This window comes from Stegostoma tigrinum, chromosome 25 (genome assembly GCF_030684315.1).
Source record: "Stegostoma tigrinum isolate sSteTig4 chromosome 25, sSteTig4.hap1, whole genome shotgun sequence".
In the NCBI taxonomy this organism is placed as follows: Eukaryota; Metazoa; Chordata; class Chondrichthyes; order Orectolobiformes; family Stegostomatidae; genus Stegostoma; species Stegostoma tigrinum.
This window is the reverse complement of record NC_081378.1, coordinates 24534505-24553788: the sequence shown is the minus strand read 5'-3', so window position 1 is coordinate 24553788 and position 19284 is coordinate 24534505. Positions and strand designations below refer to the sequence as shown.

Here is a 19284-nt window from a genome sequence, read left to right as displayed (position 1 = left end):
TCCACGCATACCTCCCTTAAACTTTCCTCCCCTCACTTTGAACTCATGACCCCTAGTAATTGAGTCCCCCACTCTGGGGGGGAGAAAGCTTTTTGCTATCCACCCTGTCTATATCCCTCATGATTTTGTAGGCCTCAATCAGGTCCCCCCTCAATCTCCATCTTTTATAGCGAAAATAATCCTAATCTACTCAACCTCTCTTCATTGCTAGCACCATCCATACCAGGCAACATCCTGGTGAACCTCCTCTGCACCCTCTCCAAAGCATCCACATCCTTTTGGTGATGTGGCGACCAGAACAGTACTCCAAATGTGGCCGAACCAAAGTCCTATACAACTGCAACATGACCTGCCAACTCTTGTACTCAATACCCCGCCCAATGAAGGACAGCATGCCATATGCCTTTTTGACCACCCTATTGACCTGAGATTAGGATTTCTTTTAAGCATGTCTTTACTTCGTATAGATATGTAACCCCATCTGACTTTAGGGAGGTGTTTGAATTCTTTTAGTTTCCAGGCAGAGATTACAGGCTGTGTAATCCCAGTTCCCTAAAGCTAGCGGTGCCATATCTTTTGTTGTATGGGTAGGGGTTGTTTGCAATCTCCACTAGGCAGGCCTGTCTTCCATTCCAGGAAGACAGGCCACAGAATGTTTGATTGTAGGAACTTAATCAAAATATGTTTCATAAATATGACAAATATACAGCTGGAAAAAATTAGCAGGTCTGGCAGCATCTGTAAAGAGACCTGAGTAAATGTTTTGAATCCATTTTGACTTTTTCAGAAGAGTCTTCAGTTCACATGTTTCATAAGTGAGCATTTCTGGGCATAGTCCTTCAATTGTTACTTTGTTTGGAGCTGCATGTGGTAGATATGCTTCAATTTCTCATTGTTTTTTACTTTTTTCTTTCTTATCAGTTTTATTTGTTCTTTAGCTGGATGGGAAACATGGCATAGAAGATAGAGATGTATTTCTGTGCATTCGTTCGGAAGTGTCATACAGTCACAGGAAAATTTGGAATGTTTCTGAACGTGACCAGATCTTGTTTAATTTGTGGTTGAATACATAATGTAGTTAAAACTTCATCTAACTTAACTAGTTATTGAAAGGAAGGGCTATTGGAAGTTTATTCAAGAATTAGCTTGACTTTTGCCAAGCTCAATCCATTTTGTGGTTAGTTTATCTGTCAGCTGCTTTGGTCAATGTTGGACCTTTTGTTTGCTGTCTTTTAATGATAGTTTTCGTGGCAAGATGGTTCTGTCCTTTTTACTTCAGATCTTTTGTGGGTTTGTAATCTCCCTTTAAAGTAGAGGAAAAAGCAGTAATAGAACTTGTGCATATTACTGGAGCTAGTTTTGAGGAGGTGAAATATATATGAACTGTAAAATGAGAAACAAAATAACCTGTTTCAGAGATAGGAACTGCAGATGCTGCAGAATCTGAGATGACAAGGTGTAGAACTGGATGAACACAGCAGGCCAAGAAGCATCATAGGAACAGGAAAGCTGATGTTTTGGGCCTAGACCCTCCTTCAGAAATGGGGAAGGGGAAGGGGTTTCTGAAATAAATAGGAAGGAGGGGGCAGACAGAAGATGGATAGAGGAGAAGATAGGTGGAGAGGAGACAGACAGGTCAAAGCGGCGGGGATGGAGCCAGTAGAGGTGAGTGTAGATGGAGAGGTAGGGAGGAGATGGGTCAGACAGGTCAAGGGGGTGTGTTGAGGTTAGTAGGTAGGAGATGGGGGTGGGGTTTGGGGTGGGAGGAGGGCATAGGTAGGAGGAAGAACAGGATAGGGAGCCAGGGACGAGCTGGGCTGGTTTTGGGATGCGGGTGGGAGGAGGGCATAGGTAGGAGGAAGAACAGGATAGGGAGCCAGGGACGAGCTGGGCTGGTTTTGGGATGCGGTAGGGGGAGGGGAGATTTTGAAACTTGTGAAGTCCACATTGATGCCATTGGGCTGCAGGATCCCTTGGGAACAGCACCTCATGTTTGGCTTGGGAACCCTGCAGTCCAATGATATCAATGTGGACTTCACAAGTTTCAAAACCTTCCCCTCCTGGCACCGCATCCCAAAACCAGCCCAGCTTGTCCCCGCCCCCCTAACCTCTTCTTCCTCTCACCTATCCCCTCTTCCCACCTTTTAAGCCTCAACCCCATCTCCTACCTATTGGCCTCATTCCACCCCCTTGACCTGTCTGTCCTCCCTGGACTGACCTATCCCCTCCCTACCTCCCCACCTGTACTCACCTCTACTGGCTCTATCCCCGCCTCTTTGACCTGTCTGTCTCCTCTCCACCTATCTTCTCCTTTATCCATCTTCTGTCCACCTCCCTGTCTGTCTCTATTTATTTCAGAAACCCCTTCGCCCTCCCCCATTTCTGAAGGAGGGTCTAGGCCCAAAACGTCAGCTTTCCTGTTCCTCTGATGCTTGGTCTGCTGTGTTCATCCAGCTCTACACCTTTTGTTATAATAAAATAACCTGACTCCTGTTGGATTCACAAAATATTGTTCAAGGAAACTGTCCCAAATATACTCTTTCTATGAATTCTTCCTCATGGTTACCTCTGCCAATTTGACTGTCCCAATGGGATCTTCAAAGGTTTAATTTTTACTGTGTTATGAATACAGAGGTAGAAAGGTTGACTGTGGTTTTGTTGTCATTTTCTGTGTTGTAACATACTCATTTTTCAAAAGCTGCAGTATATGCTGCCATATCCTTTTTTGCTTTGAGTGTACGCTTCCCCCCTCCCAAATTTTACTTCCCTCTAATTAGTTTAAAACACTCTCTCTACAGGCCTAATCAGTTGTTTTAGTGAAGTCTGTCAAACCAGAGAGATCCTTTCTACCCCAGTATAAGGGTCTTTGGTGGTGCCGTGGTAAAGTCCCTCCCTGAGCCAGGAGGCCTGGCTTTGTCCCATCTGTTCCAAAGATGAATGATAACGTCCCTGAACAGTTTGATTAGAAAATATGTATCCCAGTACTGGTGCTGGTGCCCAATGGATGTTTGTTTTATTGGGGTCTCCAGGTTGGGATTGCTGGGGGAGTAATTTGTGTCCTGTTTCGGCACCTGGCTCTCACTATAGCTACATCAGTTATGATTATACTTTTATTTTCATATCTGCCAACTCTCAGTGCGCTGTTGGCATGAACCACAGAAGATGCATTGTTCCTCCCAATAGGATCTGACAAGCCAAGATGATATCACTTCCATTCAGAGGACAGATTGCTATCTGGGTCACGAAAGCTGCTCAAATTTAACAGCAGGGAGAATTTAGCACTAACATCGCAAAACAACAAGATTTTTAAAGATTGATTCTATCATTCTGTGTAAAAGTTGTAAGCCAGGTAGCTTTATTCTGTGCTGCTGAATTAAACCTGATTGGTTTATTATCTGTTTTATTGAAGCCTTGATTTTGTAGTTTAGTTTTGCATTATGATAGCTTGTCATCAGGGGTTCACCTTGCTTTTAGTGTACTATACCTGTTTTCGCATTCTTCTATTTCTATCTGAATATGATTTTGAGTAAAAAAGTGTGTTCTTTTTAACTCTCGTATGGTTCCTACGTGCAAAACATCATCATAGCCACCTTTATCCCTCTTCTCCACGTCACCTCTTGAGATGAAGATCAACATTTAAAATGTGATCACACCTCGCGTTACCAACACAAGGTCAGGGTCTGCTGTGAGATCTGCTTGGAAGTAAGTGCAGCAAGTTGTGGGAGATAAAAATGAGTAGAGACAACTCAGTCCAAAATTTTATTGCCGTTTGCATACAAATAGTGTAATTCCACTGTAGGGGTCTGGAATTTTTAAAAATCATCCTCTGAGCGAGTGTGTCACTGGCAGATCAGGATTCGTTGTCCATTCTGAATTACCCTCAAAGATATCTTGGCACAGCTGGTATTCTGCTATTGGTACAACCTTGGTGAGGTTAGGGAGGAAGTTCCAGGATTTTGATTCAGTGAAGGAATGGCAGCAATTTTTTTTTCTTTTGCGGAGGTCAGATGAGCAGGAGTCATATGTGTTACACGGTGTGTCCTACTGGCCTGGTGTGTGGGTGAAGGGTCGGCATGCTTTCTGCTTTTGTGTGCTAGTTTGTTTCTCAGTGCCAACTTACATTGCTGTCTGACCGCAATGCGATAAGAGATGCAAATAAAAAAAAATGTGAGGCTGGATGAACACAGCAGGTCAAGCAGCATCTCAGGAGCACAAAAGCTGACGTTTCGGGCCTAGACCCTTCATCAGAGAGGGGGAGGGGGAGAGGGTTCTGGAATAAATGGGGAGAGAGGGGGAGGCGGACCGAAGATGGAGAGAAAAGAAGATAGGTGGAGAGAGTCTAGGTGGGGAGGTAGGGAGGGGATAGGTCAGTCCAGGGAAGACGGACAGGTCAAGGAGGTGGGATGAGGTTAGTAGGGAGGAGATGGAGGTGTGGCTTGGGGTGGGAGGAAGGGATGGGTGAGAGGAAGAACCAGTTAGGGAGGCAGAGACAGGTTGGACTGGTTTTGGGATGCAGTGGGTGGGGGGGGGAAGAGCTGGGCTGGTTGTGTGGTGCAGTGGGTGGGGGGGACGAACTGGGCTGGTTTAGGGATGCAGTTGGGGAAGGGGAGATTTTGAAACTGGTGAAGTCCACATTGATACCATTAGGCTGCAGGGTTCCCAGGCGGAATATGAGTTGCTTTTCCTGAAACCTTCGGGTGGCATCATTTGTGGCACTGCAGGAGGCCCATGATGGACATGTCATCTAAAGAATGGGAGGGGGAGTGGAAATGATTTGCGACTGGGAGGTGCAGTTGTTTGTTGCGAACTTAGCGGAGGTGTTCTGCAAAGCGGTCTCCAAGCCTCCGCTTGGTTTCCCCAATGTAGAGGAAGCCACACCGGGTACAGTGGATGCAGTATACCACATTAAGCAGAGGTTCACCTGCACTTCTGCCAATGTGGAATGTCATCTTGGGGCCTGGGATAGGGGTGAGGGAGGAGGTGTGGGGGCAAGTGTAGCATTTCCTGTGGTTGCAGGGGAAGGTGCCGGGTGTGGTGGGGTTGGAGGGCAGTGTGGAGCGAACAAGGGAATCACGGAGAGAGTGGTCTCTCCGGAAAGCAGACAGGGGTGGGGATGGAAAAATGTCTTGGTTGGTGGGGTCAGATTGTAAATGGCGGAAGTGTCGGAGGATGATGCGTTGTATCCGGAGGTTGGTAGGGTGGTGTGTGAGAACGAGGGGGATCCTCTTTGGGCGGTTGTGGCGGGGGCGGGGTGTGAGGGATGTGTTGCGGGAAATACGGGAGACGCGGTCAAGGGCGTTCTCGATCACTGTGGGGGGAAAGTTGCGGTCCTTAAAGAACTTGGACATCTGGGATGTGCGGGAGTGGAATGTCTTATCGTGGGAGCAGATGCGGCGGAGGCGGAGGAATTGGGAATAGGGGATGGAATTTGTGCTCCTGAGATGCCTGCTGTGTTCATCCAGCCTCACATTTTATTATCTTGGAATTCTCCAGCATCTGCAGTTCCCATTATCTCGAGATGCAAATATGTTGGTCTCTGGCTGTTAGTTCCCATTTCTCCATTGGCAACTACTCGGCTGTGCCTCCTTGTGATAAGACCCCAGGACACAGATTTAACAGAATGTGGAATGGTTTAGCGTCCAGATGTGTCATGTGCAAATTCCCGAATAGAGACACTGGCACTCATTAAGTAGATTCTCTGCTCTAGATGAATAGTTCTGCTGCCTTGCAAACATCTTGAGATTAGTCTGAGGGAAGAAACCCTGACAGATCTTGGAGTGGAGCCCAGAGACACACTTGACGTTCAAACATATCATTTTGACAGCATCTGTAACCCAGCAGGTATGATAGGATAATGTGGGCAAAAACTGCTGATGTTTGCACCCGAATTGGATCTTATTTAAGCTTGTTTTGCTTTTTAACAAAAAAGGCGGCACCTTTACTTGTTTGCTTTTTGCTTTTGTTAAATAAAGAGGTGGTTGATCACACTGGCTTTAAAAATCCGAATGTGTCTGAAACATTATTTTGCGTAGTAGAAAACTAAATATCATATGCTTGATTTGTCTTTCTCTCAAGGTACAGAAAACTTGAAATTGCCAGACCTGGTTACCTGTGGGCGACATTAGGTGGCCAGTTTGACAGATGTTGGATGACTGGTGTTGTGGAGGAATAACATGATCATGTGGGTCATTGTTAATGTCAAATAACTCACGGTGATAGTTTGAGTTGGGAGTGTGTGCAGGGGAGCACTCTGTACTGGTGTTGAAAGTCTTTGCCCTCACCAGGGAAAGCTGGTATATTTTCTGGCAAGATTATTGTGTTCCTGTGGCCTCTGGAATTGGTTGCTGTGGTGAAGGAGCATCTTGTATGCTCCATTTGTGGATGGTTTTTCAGGAGCTGTTGGCTAGTGCCTGCTGAGTTGAGTGAATTTTGGCGCTAATGCTCAGCTGTTCATATGCAAAGCTTCTTTTCTGGGTCATTGCTACAATAATCAGGTTAACAGACAGAGTTAGTACTTTTAATGAGTGCTCCTGCTAACACCACCGAGAATTATTCCAGAAACTGGCAGATTAGTTGAGGCTGTACTTTTCCACTCAGCTTGTATGAATAGAGCTTGAACAATTGCTGTAGTGACTTTTCTGCTGTTTGTTTTCTTGGTGCTGACTAAAGCAGGCTCTTTATGCTGGTGGCTCCAAATTTCTAGGTCAGTGGGTTTGAGTGCTACAAATAGATCTTTTCGACATAGAGAGGAAAGAACACAAATAACTCTTTGGTGCATTTTTAATGGCAGAATGTGAAAATGACTTTATTTTTTAGTATATTTTCTCTTTGCTCATGAAAGCACTGAGTCACATTTGCACTGCATTCCTGGGTACCAACCATCTTTGCTTTTCTCAAGTGGGCTGACATTTTCACTGAATAAATCTAATCTATTCCTTATTCATTCCATTTCTCTTTTTTTAAATCACCCTTCCCACAGGTCCATGGTCACTGAGGCCATTCATTGTGCTTCAGAGTGATGTTCTAATTGAGATTTCGGCAATCTCTGAAAACTGGGAACAAAACCATCTGATCTCAGTTACTTCATTCCACAGCATGTGATATATTAAATGAGTAGAAGCGAGTGCTATTGACTGTGAGGTGTGCACTCTTGAGTGATGTAGCTGACATGGTTCAATAACTGACAGTATGTGCAAGCTGAGAGGAATGAGGGTAGCCGTACTAAGCCAGTAACAGAAAGATAAAGCTCTGACTGTTGGGTAGTAATCTTTAATGAGGATACTGTGGTTTTTGTGGTGCATTGAGCAGTTTCTGAAGCTAAGTAATGTAATTGGTGGAACATGACTTTATCTCTGATCTTGACCACTTACGTGAGGTTGTTGAGAGCCTATGACACTAAATCCAGGTCATCACGATGCCAGGAAGTTTCTGCTCCCATTTCAGAGTATTTCTGAAGGGCATCTTGGCTGCTGGTATTCTCTCCTTGACCAAAGCCTCTAGTGCCAGATTGAAAAGTCTTGGCACTTATTGTGTTTCATGGTACCCTTTTTTAGCTTTGTTTTTCCAGGTCAGGAACATAAAAAATAAGAGCAGGAGTAAACCATTCAATGAAATCCCACCCGATCCTTCCTTCCTTTTTTTGATTTAACTCGGTTTTCGCACATTTATGCCCTTGTCTTTTGATTTTTTTTTCATATACAGAAGTCCATTGATCTCAGTCTTGATCACACTCCATGACTGAGCGTTGACGGACTTCTAGGGTAGTGAATTTCAAAGATTTGCCAGCTTCTGATGAAGAAATTACTCCACATCACATCCCAGTCTCAAGTGGCTTCCTGTTTAACGTGAGAATTTTGTCTTCCTGTTCCTAAATGCAGCCCTGCACTTTCCAGAACATGGTCAAATAACAATGTGCTTCCTATTCAAGAGATGTGGGCTGTCTTTAGGAAGCTTTAGTTGGTTCTAACCAATTGCAGGTTTAGACTCCATCCCCCACTCCCTCCCTGGGCTGAGTTGAGTAGCAATTTCATAGGAAGATACATGCTAGCTGGACTGTATAATTACAATAATGAGAAATCAATAGAACATTGTGATTCAAAAGCAACAACTAGCATCACGATTTCCACATTCATTTTTGACGGTTACCAAATTTCACAGCTTTGTGACATGAGTGCAAAAAATGTTAACTTTTCTAGTTACGTCCAAAAAAGAGTGCTGTGGCAGTGTTTAGAACATAGAACATAGAACAGTACAGCACAGAACAGGCCCTTCAGCCCACAATGTTGTGCCGACCATTGATCCTCATGTATGCACCCTCAAATTTCTGTGACCATATACATGTCCAGCAGTCTCTTAAATGACCCCAATGACCTTGCTTCCACAACTGCTGCTGGCAACGCATTCCATGCTCTCACAACTCTCTGCGTAAAGAACCTGCCTCTGACATCCCCTCTATACTTTCCACCAACCAGCTTAAAACTATGACCCCTCGTGCTAGCCATTTCTGCCCTGGGAAATAGTCTCTGGCTATCAACTCTATCTATGCCTCTCATTATCTTGTATAGCTTTTTTTTTGTTCCCTTTTCCATCGATCACACGTTTATTAATATAGTAGGATAGACTTTCAACTTCTGGACCCCAGGAAAAGCTTCCGATAGCTAAATATAGACTTGCCTAATTAATAAATAATTTGTAGTTGCCAAGCACTTTAAGATCTCACATATAATTTATACATTTGCCTTACCAATAAAAATATGTCCCAGGTATTCCAACAACCAGAGGGGCAGTATAGTCTGGGGCTCCCTGGAACTATGTGGAATGTGTGACAGAGCTGACTGTGTGGGAGTTGCCTAGGAATTTTGAATTACTTTGCAATAGGCAGTTCCCCTGCAGCTGAAATCATATGGAAAGGTCCTTTTACAGTCTGAGGCATCTGATTTTGAAGCTTAAGTGAATCGGAACTTTGTTATCCTGGGTGGGGATGTGTTGGAGGATTAAGAACCTACTCTTAACTATTAAAACTGAACCCTCCACTCTCAACTGCTGCCCCACTGTACCTGACATCACGTGTTCAACAGCTCAAAAAGATAAACAGTGGATGGTCCAAATATATTCACGAGATTCTGAATGAAAATGTTTTTAAGGTCACTGTGAGCCAAACTAGTACTCTGAGACAATAAGGTGTGAAGCTGGATGAACACAGCAGGCCAAGCAGCATCTCAGGAGCACAAAAGCTGACGTTTCAGGCCTAGACCCTTCATCAGAGAGGGGGATGGAGTGAGGGTTCTGGAATAAATAGGGAGAGAGGGGGAGGCGGACCAAAGATGGAGAGAAAAGAAGATAGGTGGGGAGGTAGGGAGGGGATAGGTCAGTCCAGGGAAGACGGACAGGTCAAGGAGGTGGGATGGGGTTAGTAGGTAGGAAATGGAGGTGCAGCTTGGGGTGGGAGGAAGGGATGGGTGAGAGGAAGAACAGGTTAGGGAGGCAGAGACAGGCTGGGCTGGTTTTGGGATGCAGTGGGGGGAGGGGACGAACTGGGCTGGTTTTGGGATGCGGTGGGGGAAGGGGAGATTTTGAAGCTGATGAAGCCCACATAGATACCATTGGGCTGCAGGGTTCCCAAGCGGAATATGAGTTGCTGTTCCTGCAACCTTCGGGTGGCATCATTGTGGCACTGCAGGAGGCCCATGATGGACATGCCATCTAAAAACCAGCCCAGTTCGTCCCCTCCCCCCACTGCACCACACAACCAGCCCAGCTCTTCCCCTCCACCCACTGCATCCCAAAACCAGTCCAACCTGTCTCTACCTCCCTAACCTGCTCTTCCTCTCACCCATCCCTTCCTCCCACCCCAAGCCACACCCCCATCTACCTACTAACCCCATCCCACCTCCTTGACCTGTCCGTCTTCACTGGACTGACCTATCCCCTCCCTACCTCCCCACCTATACTCTCCTCTGCACCTATCTTCTTTTCTCTCCATCTTCGGTCCGCCTCCCCCTCTCTCCCTATTTATTCCAGAACCCTCACTCCATCCCCCTCTCTGATGAAGGGTCTAGGCCTGAAACGTCAGCTTTTGTGCTCCTGAGATGCTGCTTGGCCTGCTGTGTTCATCCAGCTTCACACTTTATTATCTTGGATTCTCCAGCATCTGCAGTTCCCATTATCTCTAGTACTCTGAGAGAATGTAGTTTTCAAAGGCAAAGTGATTATTCCACAGGGCCTGTATTGAGATAGGTAACATCTACACAGAAAAGTGTTATAAAGCAGGGTTCAATCCCCCTACTCTGAAACTAAAACTGAGATGCCCCAAGAGGAGCACCTTGCTCTATAACTTTTACAAGTAGTGTGAAAAGTGCCTTTCAGAAACTTGTGGTGGTTGAATAAATAAATCCCTGGCACTCACCTTACAAATAACAAATAACAATTTATTTATCTAACTCCTGCAGTGAATAAATTAGCTAAACTATTAACAAACTGAATGAATCCATCTAATTATTCCCTAATAAAACATGGTTCTAATGGTATGCTGTTCTAATAAACACAAGTTCCATTTATGTAAAATAATAGAATTTAGGCTCTCGAAATTACAGCTAGGTTACATGTCTTCCAGAATGTCCTGTGCCATTTTCATCGAATGTTCTGTCAGGAATGTTAACTAGTTGTGCTGTTGGAACCTTTTGATTTAAATGGTGCTTTCTCTAAGACTTGGAGAAGACTGTGAGGGTTAGTAGTTGTCTCTTGTTAACTTTATTAGCTGACAGTTCTCTTGTAATTGTCTAACTGCCCTCTCCTTTTATATTTTTGACATATCACTTTCTTATAATAGGATTGGTCCCATGTTGTCAAAACCACCAGATCTAAGGTGGTTTTTGCTATCTAAGTGCCTGATTCAGACTGGCTAAATTCAAAACCTGTTGTCTTGGTCATAAAACAAAGCTGCTGCTTAGCTGCTAACTGTAAAGCTTTTTGATACAAATGTTTCAACCTGATTCCTCTCTACATCTGCAAACCCACAAGCTACTGCTCATGGGCGTCCTTTTTTTTTTCAAACTCTAAGCATAGGAAAAGCACATCATCTTTTAAAAGGACCACACACTGTTTCATTTTACAAACACCAATATTTTATAAACACTAAATTCTAACATCCTGCCTCCCAATCCACAAATACTGTATCCAACTTTGCAACACAAGAAACACACGATTTAGCATTTGAGGTATCAACAAGGCCATCGATCAACTGAAAATTGTGCAAAATGTAAAACCTCAACGACTACAACAGAGACAACCTCCTATTCCACATGAGATTCCCTTTGAGCAATGATGCAAAATCACAACTGATACATTCCATGTCCAAGGTTACAACTACATCCTGGTGTCTAACTGTTTCTCACCATCATTGTGAGACTAATCAAGGTTCCACTAGTGCAGCAGTTGTTGACTCATTGACTGACTGCCATACTTCATTTGTTGATAGTCCTCAGCCAAATGTACCCAATAATGGTCCACAGTACGTCAGTGCAGCTTTCCAAGACACGTGCAATGTTGGGTATGCATCACATTATCTCCTCTGTACATTATCATCCAGCTAATGGTCTTGCTGAACAGACTGCTTGCGTGAAATCCATGATCAGAGAATCTTAGCAAGTAGTTTCTCCCTGTATGGATTAGCTAGATTAAATCTCTTTAAGACAAATGGTTTTCCTTCACCAGCTGCACTCTTGTTTAGAAGGCAGATTTCCATAGTTTTCTAATTACGCAATCTAACTACCTGTAGACAATGCTTATCAGAAAGAGAAGAGAAGCTGTTTAAGAGCATTCATCAAAGAGCATGCAAGCAGCTTTCCCAACTTTGAGACAGAACAAAGTATCAGGTTTCAGATCTTTGTACAAATGCGTGGGTCTGTGGAAGATATGATGTGTACAGCCCAGATCATACAACATTGAATTTGACCATTATTTGTGACAATGACAAATCAAATGATACTTTTGACTTTTACACGACCAGCCATCTATCATCAGAGGATTACTCTGAAACTGCAAGTATTATAGCTGACAACAACCAGACATTGTTAATGGATGATGTTTATCATCCATTATGACAGACATTACACCGCAGAGTGAGGAGCTGTGCGGCTGAGTTCTGACATTTGTGTAAGGACTGGAATTGCATAAGTTGCATTGTACATATGCTAGTGCATTACCTTAATGTATAAAGGGAATGTACCAAGGTGCATCTTTGTATCTACTTATTAGAACAGGTTTTCTGCCCCTCAAAGGGAAGAATGGGGATGTTATATTACTACAAAGATCTCCAACACCTTAGACAGCTCGGTGCATTACAATATGTGATACTCTAATATCTTACTCTGTACATTTTAAGAGTTGATAGTTTCTCAGTTTGCAAGCGGCCAGCTAGCTAGTCAGCCAATCATGTAAGTAATGTAGTCACCACCTAAGCAAGCACATACTTAGATAACAACAAAGTGTGGAGCTGGATGAACACAGCAGGTCAAGCAGCGTCATAGGAGCAGGAGAGCTGACATTTCAGGCCTAGACCCTTCAGAAATTTCAGATTCTCCAGCATCTGCAGTTTCTACTATCCCCCAAGCACATACTTAAGCTGTTTTTGCGTGTGTGTGCATGCGCATGTGCGTGTGTGTCTGTACATGTGTGGGATGCTTGTATTGGGGTACATAATTAGATATTAATAAACTTCCAGATATCCAGCACAACATGAATCCATCATTTGTGATATGTTATATGGGCTAACAAAAATAGAAAGCCACAAAGCACGTTGTTTGCTGCTAGCACATGCCATCATTTGGTCTGATACTGATTAGATCACCCACCTGAAGTTGTAACTCCCTCTCTAACCTTGCGTATTCAACTTTTCAGAATGGCTGTCAAAGTGGCTGTTAGATGTTCAAGTAATATTGAATACAACACTCTGTGCTGTAAAAGGATGTTAGATTGTCTAAAGACTGCCTACTCTGCTAGGCTGAACGTTCCTGTGTAGGTTTGTACTGGAACGCCCCTGTCTAGGAATCTCCATTGTGGGATTTGTGACAAGGTAAAGAGGTAATTTTAAATTAACCGGTATTGGAAATAGGGTTTCTGATGAGTATTTTTAAATTTTGACTTCTCAAAATACTTCTGTAAAATCTTACCGGATAACTCAGGATTTGCTGCTCAGGTTGAAGGAAGAATTAAATGGTTCCTGTTTAGTATGTCATTTGGAAAGCTGCACGCCTGTATTTTTGTCAATGCTTGTCAGCCTCTGCAAATATCATGTATCACCAAATATGCTGACTTTTTAAACAAAGTTAATTCCAGCATGTTTCAGAATGTCTGTCTGTCTATTTTTAACCAAGTTTACTTTTGCAGTTTGTCTATCCCACTTCAGATGCAAAGCCATTTCCTGAAAACCACCTGCTGGTAATTTCTGAGGATGGATGTAAGTGGTTCATTCAAACTGATTTTCATTTTGAAGGGAAAATGCAAACAAGTACCTAATGTAGTACAGCGATGTGTTGTGCATGTTTCTGTATGCAAGCTCCCCACTGTCTTTATGGAAAGGGAGCTGGCCACCCTCTTTTTGGGAGATCTCTGGGGTTTTGGAAATCCTGCTGATTTTAATGGCTGGTCCTCATTATCATTTTTTTTTCTTTTTTTTAAAAGAAAGTCCCTTTCCTTACAGCATCTTACCAGATTGACTGACAGGTTGGCTACCTGCAAGATGAAGGATGTCAGTGGTAGAAAACTGTAGCTGTGCGGGGGGTGGGGGGGGGGGTCAGTTTCTGGCACCTATGGAAGATCATAGCAAGATGGCAAGCAAATGTTGGACTGGCCACCATAAGGGAAAGATGATGAGGATCACTTTCTTTGATAAGGGATTTGGTTGGAATGACGACAAGAGTTGGGGTGAGAGCATACACGTTGATAAACATTGAAGTGCTGATGAGGGAGGCCGGAATGGCAAGGAGGGAGAGTAGCCATATCTGGCGAGAAAGTGCAAGAGAACCTGACAAATAATGAGTGGGCAAATCATGGGAGAGGATTTATTCACGGGTCTTGAACGCTCTTTTTTTTTGGTTTTTCCTGATCTGCAAATAAAGTTACAAAAAGTACATCGAGCAAACAGTTTTGGTTAAATTGCCATGTACAGACATTGTTCTTCTAAACATTTTTAAAAATGTTTCGACTTCTTATGTTCAAAGTCTTCATCTAATTGGCTCAAATGTTGCATTCATAAAACAGTAATACATTGCAACTAAAAGAATGGAAAACTCAGTGATGAATAATTTTTTATTTGAAAAATACTGGAAAATAATACCAGTTGTTTGCTCTAGACCTGAAGTTGGACATTAACAAGCAGTTGCCAATATACAAATTTTCATTACTAACAGGTGCCCTCTAATTTGCTTCATAATATGTTTACTTCATAGTTTAAATGCTGCTTGACCTTAAAAACAAATTGGCATATTATACATCATACAGCATCGTACATTTTGTAATTTTACAAAAAAGTACTTATCCTCTCTCCTTAATGGTCAAAGAAGATAGTGAGTCTTTTATGTAGCATCTCTGTAATTACAGGTTCTTCTTTCATTTACCTGAATTTATAATATTTTGTTGCACTCAAATAATTTCATGAATGCATCTCAGTGCCAGAATGTTGTATTTTAAACAGAAACATGAATATCCAACAAAACTTGTATGTCCTATCACCTTTTCTTTTCTTTCATGTTCAGACATTGAGCATATTCTCATACCAGTGGTTATTGAAGAAGATTACAAAGTGGTAAGCCAGATATTTTCTGAGGAATAAGGTGGAAGGTTATTGTATATTAGAGTTGCAATTTGCTTTAAAGGGAGCAAGATGAACAAAGCTAGTCAAATTTGGTTGTCAATTCTGCTAAATATGTTCTTGAAGGCTCTGATTTTGAGTTGTCTGCATCGATTTCACGGTATTTTACAGATCTCCCTGTATGAAAACATGAGGATTGTATGGAAAGGGTAGAAATGCTCCATGAAATGAACTGCACTCCTAGAGATCAGACATAGCGGGAACTGCAGATGCTGGCGAATCTGAGATAACAAGGTGTAGAGCTGGATGAACACCAGCAGGCCAAGCAGCATCAGAGGAGCAGGAAGGCTGATGTTTCAGGCCCTTCCTTCTGTGCTCATCCAGCTCTACACCATGTTATCTCCTAGAGATCAATTTGGATTTAGAAATTGTTCTGAAGACTTCTGTCAGGGCTAGCTGATCATAGTAACAAGAAGCATTTTTAATAAAATATAAACTTGAAGAAGTGTGCAAAGTTAGTACTGTTATGATGAGATCCATTTCCTGTGTATCCTGTTGTACCAGGGACACTAATCTTTTCTGTGAAATATAACATTCAGTGCATGCTTAGTTCAAGAGTTGCTCAGTGGCAACTTAAAATTGTGCGCAGCAGTAGGAAAGAGACTTGTTGCAAGCTTTTCAACAGGTTATACAGGTTTATAGAAGATTCAATAGATTATAGACAGCAACTGAAGGTCAGTAAGTAGGAAGGGGCAAAGGGAGCAATTTCCATGCAATAAATGGGCTATTGAACTGTAATGCTGAAAAGGTAACTTAATTACGCTGAGTGAACCTTGTTTGGGACCCATTTGGCAGCCAAGAGTTGTTGGATATCTCTTTGCTTTTAGAATTCCAGGCAAGTTGCAGCCAGTATTAGGCAGCCAACTGTTGCAGTCAGAGCTTGGGAAAATTTCTGACAGTTGCAGCTCACAGGAAGCTGGGTGCCACTAAGCCAGGAAAGCAGTGACTGACTGATGCAGCTGAGCAAGATGAAAGTTTGAAGAAAATTTATAGGAAAGATCTAGTGTGGTGAGACCAGCCATTGGTGAAAAACTGGAATTATGCCAACAGATAAATACTGGAGTGCAGTTTAAAGTTTTTTGGCAAAGATCCCCGCTCATACTTCAATCGACAAACATTGAATTGGACCCCATATACAAACCCATACCGATCAAAACTGGAAATGACTACTCACCATAACGGACCAGCAAGTGTAAGTTCCAAGCGGAGTGGAATAAAATCACTTCATCAGAGGCTCCGCTGATGATGCCATCTAGCATGGTGACAAAACGCCTGAACAAAAGCAAGCCAGCTCAGCGAGCAAGTCAACAACCTCACTGGAGTGCAGTTTTTGGAGTCAGGGAGCATGTGGACCCAGGACAGGCGGGTGATCAACTTGAATAGGATTAGTCATTGAGGCAATCCATAACACAGTGGCTTTTGGGAGGAACTTGGAGGCTGGAATTTGATGACCTGCTGTGCCTTTAAAGTTTTTGGGGAGATTTCCTGAGAAATCCACGGACTCTGTTCTGATCACATTTGCTGTGCATTGCTCGATCACAGTATATTACTATTGTTTATCATTTGTTAATTGTGTGTTAGAAGTAAGTTGGACATGAACTTTAGATAGAACAGTAATACAATCTTGTAAATTATTGTAGTTTGTTCAAAACTGCAGGGTCTTCTGGATTTATTCTCAAGTTTCTTTGTCATTAACTTTAAAAATAGAAGTTATTGGTTGACAAATGTGAGATTGCTATAAGCATGTTAACTTCCTTTCTTGCACCAGCTAGTGATGATTTGTGATCAAAAAATCTTAAGCATAGGAATAATTTTGATGTAGTTAACTTGATAATTGAATATCAGTTTAAATTTTGATATAATTGTATTTGTTTTTCTGTTATATGGATTTGTGTCAAATTTATTTTAGACAGTTCACAATCCAGATCGACTTCACAAAGATATTGTTGCTGAAGATATTTTGTGGGCACAGTGGGATACACAAGGACAGAGGTTGTTCTATACGGCTGAAAAGGTAAACCATCATTTGTTGCAAATGTTATCTTTCATTTGGGGGTAGAGAAATTTTCAAAAAAAAAAGGAACACAGCATACTTTGCAGTAATTTGGTTTCAGTCCCACAAGAAAGTGAGGGATGTCAATAGGTAACTTGTTTTTGTTATTTGAGAGATAACTAATGACTGGGACACATAACAAACCTTTTAATTTGTAAAGTGCCATGAAATCCCACATTCACATGTGAGGGCTCATTGGGTCTTGGTTCACAGCCCATTCCAAAAAAAACACACCCCTATGAATGCTGTCACTGAACCAAAACTGACCAAAGGATTTCTGTTGTAATCAGCAACTTTTCAGTTTCTTACCTGTACGTTTTATTCATGAAAGTGTGCAGTCATTGAAAATTTGCAGGCTATTCAGTTCGTATACACCTTCCATATATTTCACTGGATAGCATTGAGATGGAAATCACCTGTTACAATTTTTCTTTCCACGCTTGGGTTTATTGAGGGTAATATGGCACTGACCTTGCTAAAGACCTGTAACTTCTCTTGAATGTCCTAATATAAATCAGCCATGACACTCTGTGCCAGTTACAAAATGTGACCACCCCAATAATGTGGGTTTGTAGTGGCTGCTTATATGAATCTATAACTAAAAGAAATTGAGGCAATATTGCACAAGTAAGGCATTAACAAAAATGGTTGAAAACAAGTTTAACTTGAGAAGTTTAAATCTACTACGTAACTACTTCAGGAAAAAATACTGCAGGTTTTGGAAATTTGAAATAAATACCAGAACATGCTGGAGAAACTCAGCAGGTCTAGCAGCATCTGTGGAGAGAAACGCAGTTAATGTTTTGTATGAAGTCCTGAAGAAGAGTCATATCAGATTCGATATTATCTATTTTTAATTTAGTCTTATGACAGAAGTGGAACTGTTGAGAATTTAGTCATTCAATTGCAAAATTACCACTTCACATCTACTAAATGGATAACATGTACAATGCATTCATGTTAAAGAACTGAGAACAGTCGATTTCCATTAACTACAACAGTAAGTTGTCCTTCTGTGTGTAACAAGTGTTTCGCGTTACATTTACTCCAGTGCCAAGTTTTTATTTTCACCATCCGAGACTCCCATAATGATGATGAATTGTTTATTTATAAGGAGGAAAATGATACACTTCTGATGTGCATCCAGTTTTACCCCGACAGAAACTACAAAAAGTTGGTAAGTTGTTCTATTTTTATATCTTCTAACCATACAAATTTCTTCCTCTGTATTGCTCTCAAAGGTGTATGTTTCCACAGACCTATGAGAGGAAATCTTCAAAAAAATTATCTAGTAGCAAAATAAGATATGCATGTGAAAATCATATTCCATATAAATATGGAAATTCCTGACATTCGTCCAGATGCAGTACATGCTCTCACACAACACATTACTGGAGTATTCCATTATGCAATGACCTGAAATGCTTTTCCATTCACCTGGCGTGGGTATTCACTGTAAAGTATGTACAAACTTGAATTTAATAGCTGTTACAGTGGCAGTGATACAGTCAGCATTTTTTCCATTCACCGATTTTAATTTTAATCAGGAGGCTGTATGATGTGCTAGTCTACATAACTAGATAAGTCACATATAGAAGAATAAACATGTGAAATTGGCTCTTCAATCTTCGAAAGGAGTAACTAAGATGATGCCTTAGAGGATTATGCAAGTTTATTGTACATGTATGTGTACGTGGGAATTCTGACAAGGAATTGATCTGCTTTGCTATTCAATAAGATGATGACTGATCTAATCATGGCCTCAACTCCACATTCCTGCCTACACCTGATAACAGTTGGCTCCCCTTTTTGGCCCAAAATCTATTTACCTCGACCTTTTTTAAAAATCTTCAGTGACTCTATAATGGTATGGTATTTGTTTTATTTTAAATGGACGAAATAAAAGTAAGTTCAACTTCAAGTCTAAGCAAGCAGAAGGTAAAAACATGTAAAAGGACAAATTAAAATTGGGCGTCAGACTGGGCATTTGTGTACTGTAGATAGTTAGTTAACATGGTCAAGGGCGCTCTGTTTGAGTGACCTCCCCTCATCTGTATTTACCATGTGACTGAACCACGGCAACCGATCAGAAGGTGATATTCATTATGTAGAATGAACTTAAAGTTTCTGAATGAATTGTACTTACAGTTAGTGAAAAATCCAAATGATATCGAGCAAAAAGCAGCTAGTGTTTCTGGAATTCATACTGTCTGGATTACCCAAGCGCAGAATAGTCAATTACCCGTACCTGCCTCTCTTCCTGTCAATTTAGATACCTTGCAGTGGTGAGGTCAAAGTCTGAATATCATTTTTTTTTTAACCTGACCAGAAAGTTTTCAGAAGTAGGTGTGGGGTTAAAAAG

The 19284-nt window shown here is 41.9% G+C and overlaps 1 protein-coding gene across 1 annotated transcript in view; it reads left to right on the top strand.

Annotated features, from left to right (window-relative positions):
- The window catches only part of gsap (gamma-secretase activating protein), a 92290-nt gene that overhangs the window by 13868 nt on the left and 59138 nt on the right, over window positions 1–19284 (top strand). Inside the window, exons 7-10 of the mRNA XM_059654791.1 lie at window positions 13387–13456; window positions 14754–14803; window positions 16779–16883; window positions 18037–18099. Coding sequence (XP_059510774.1) covers window positions 13387–13456; window positions 14754–14803; window positions 16779–16883; window positions 18037–18099 — 288 coding nt within the window. The remainder of the gene's footprint in view (window positions 1–13386; window positions 13457–14753; window positions 14804–16778; window positions 16884–18036; window positions 18100–19284) is intronic.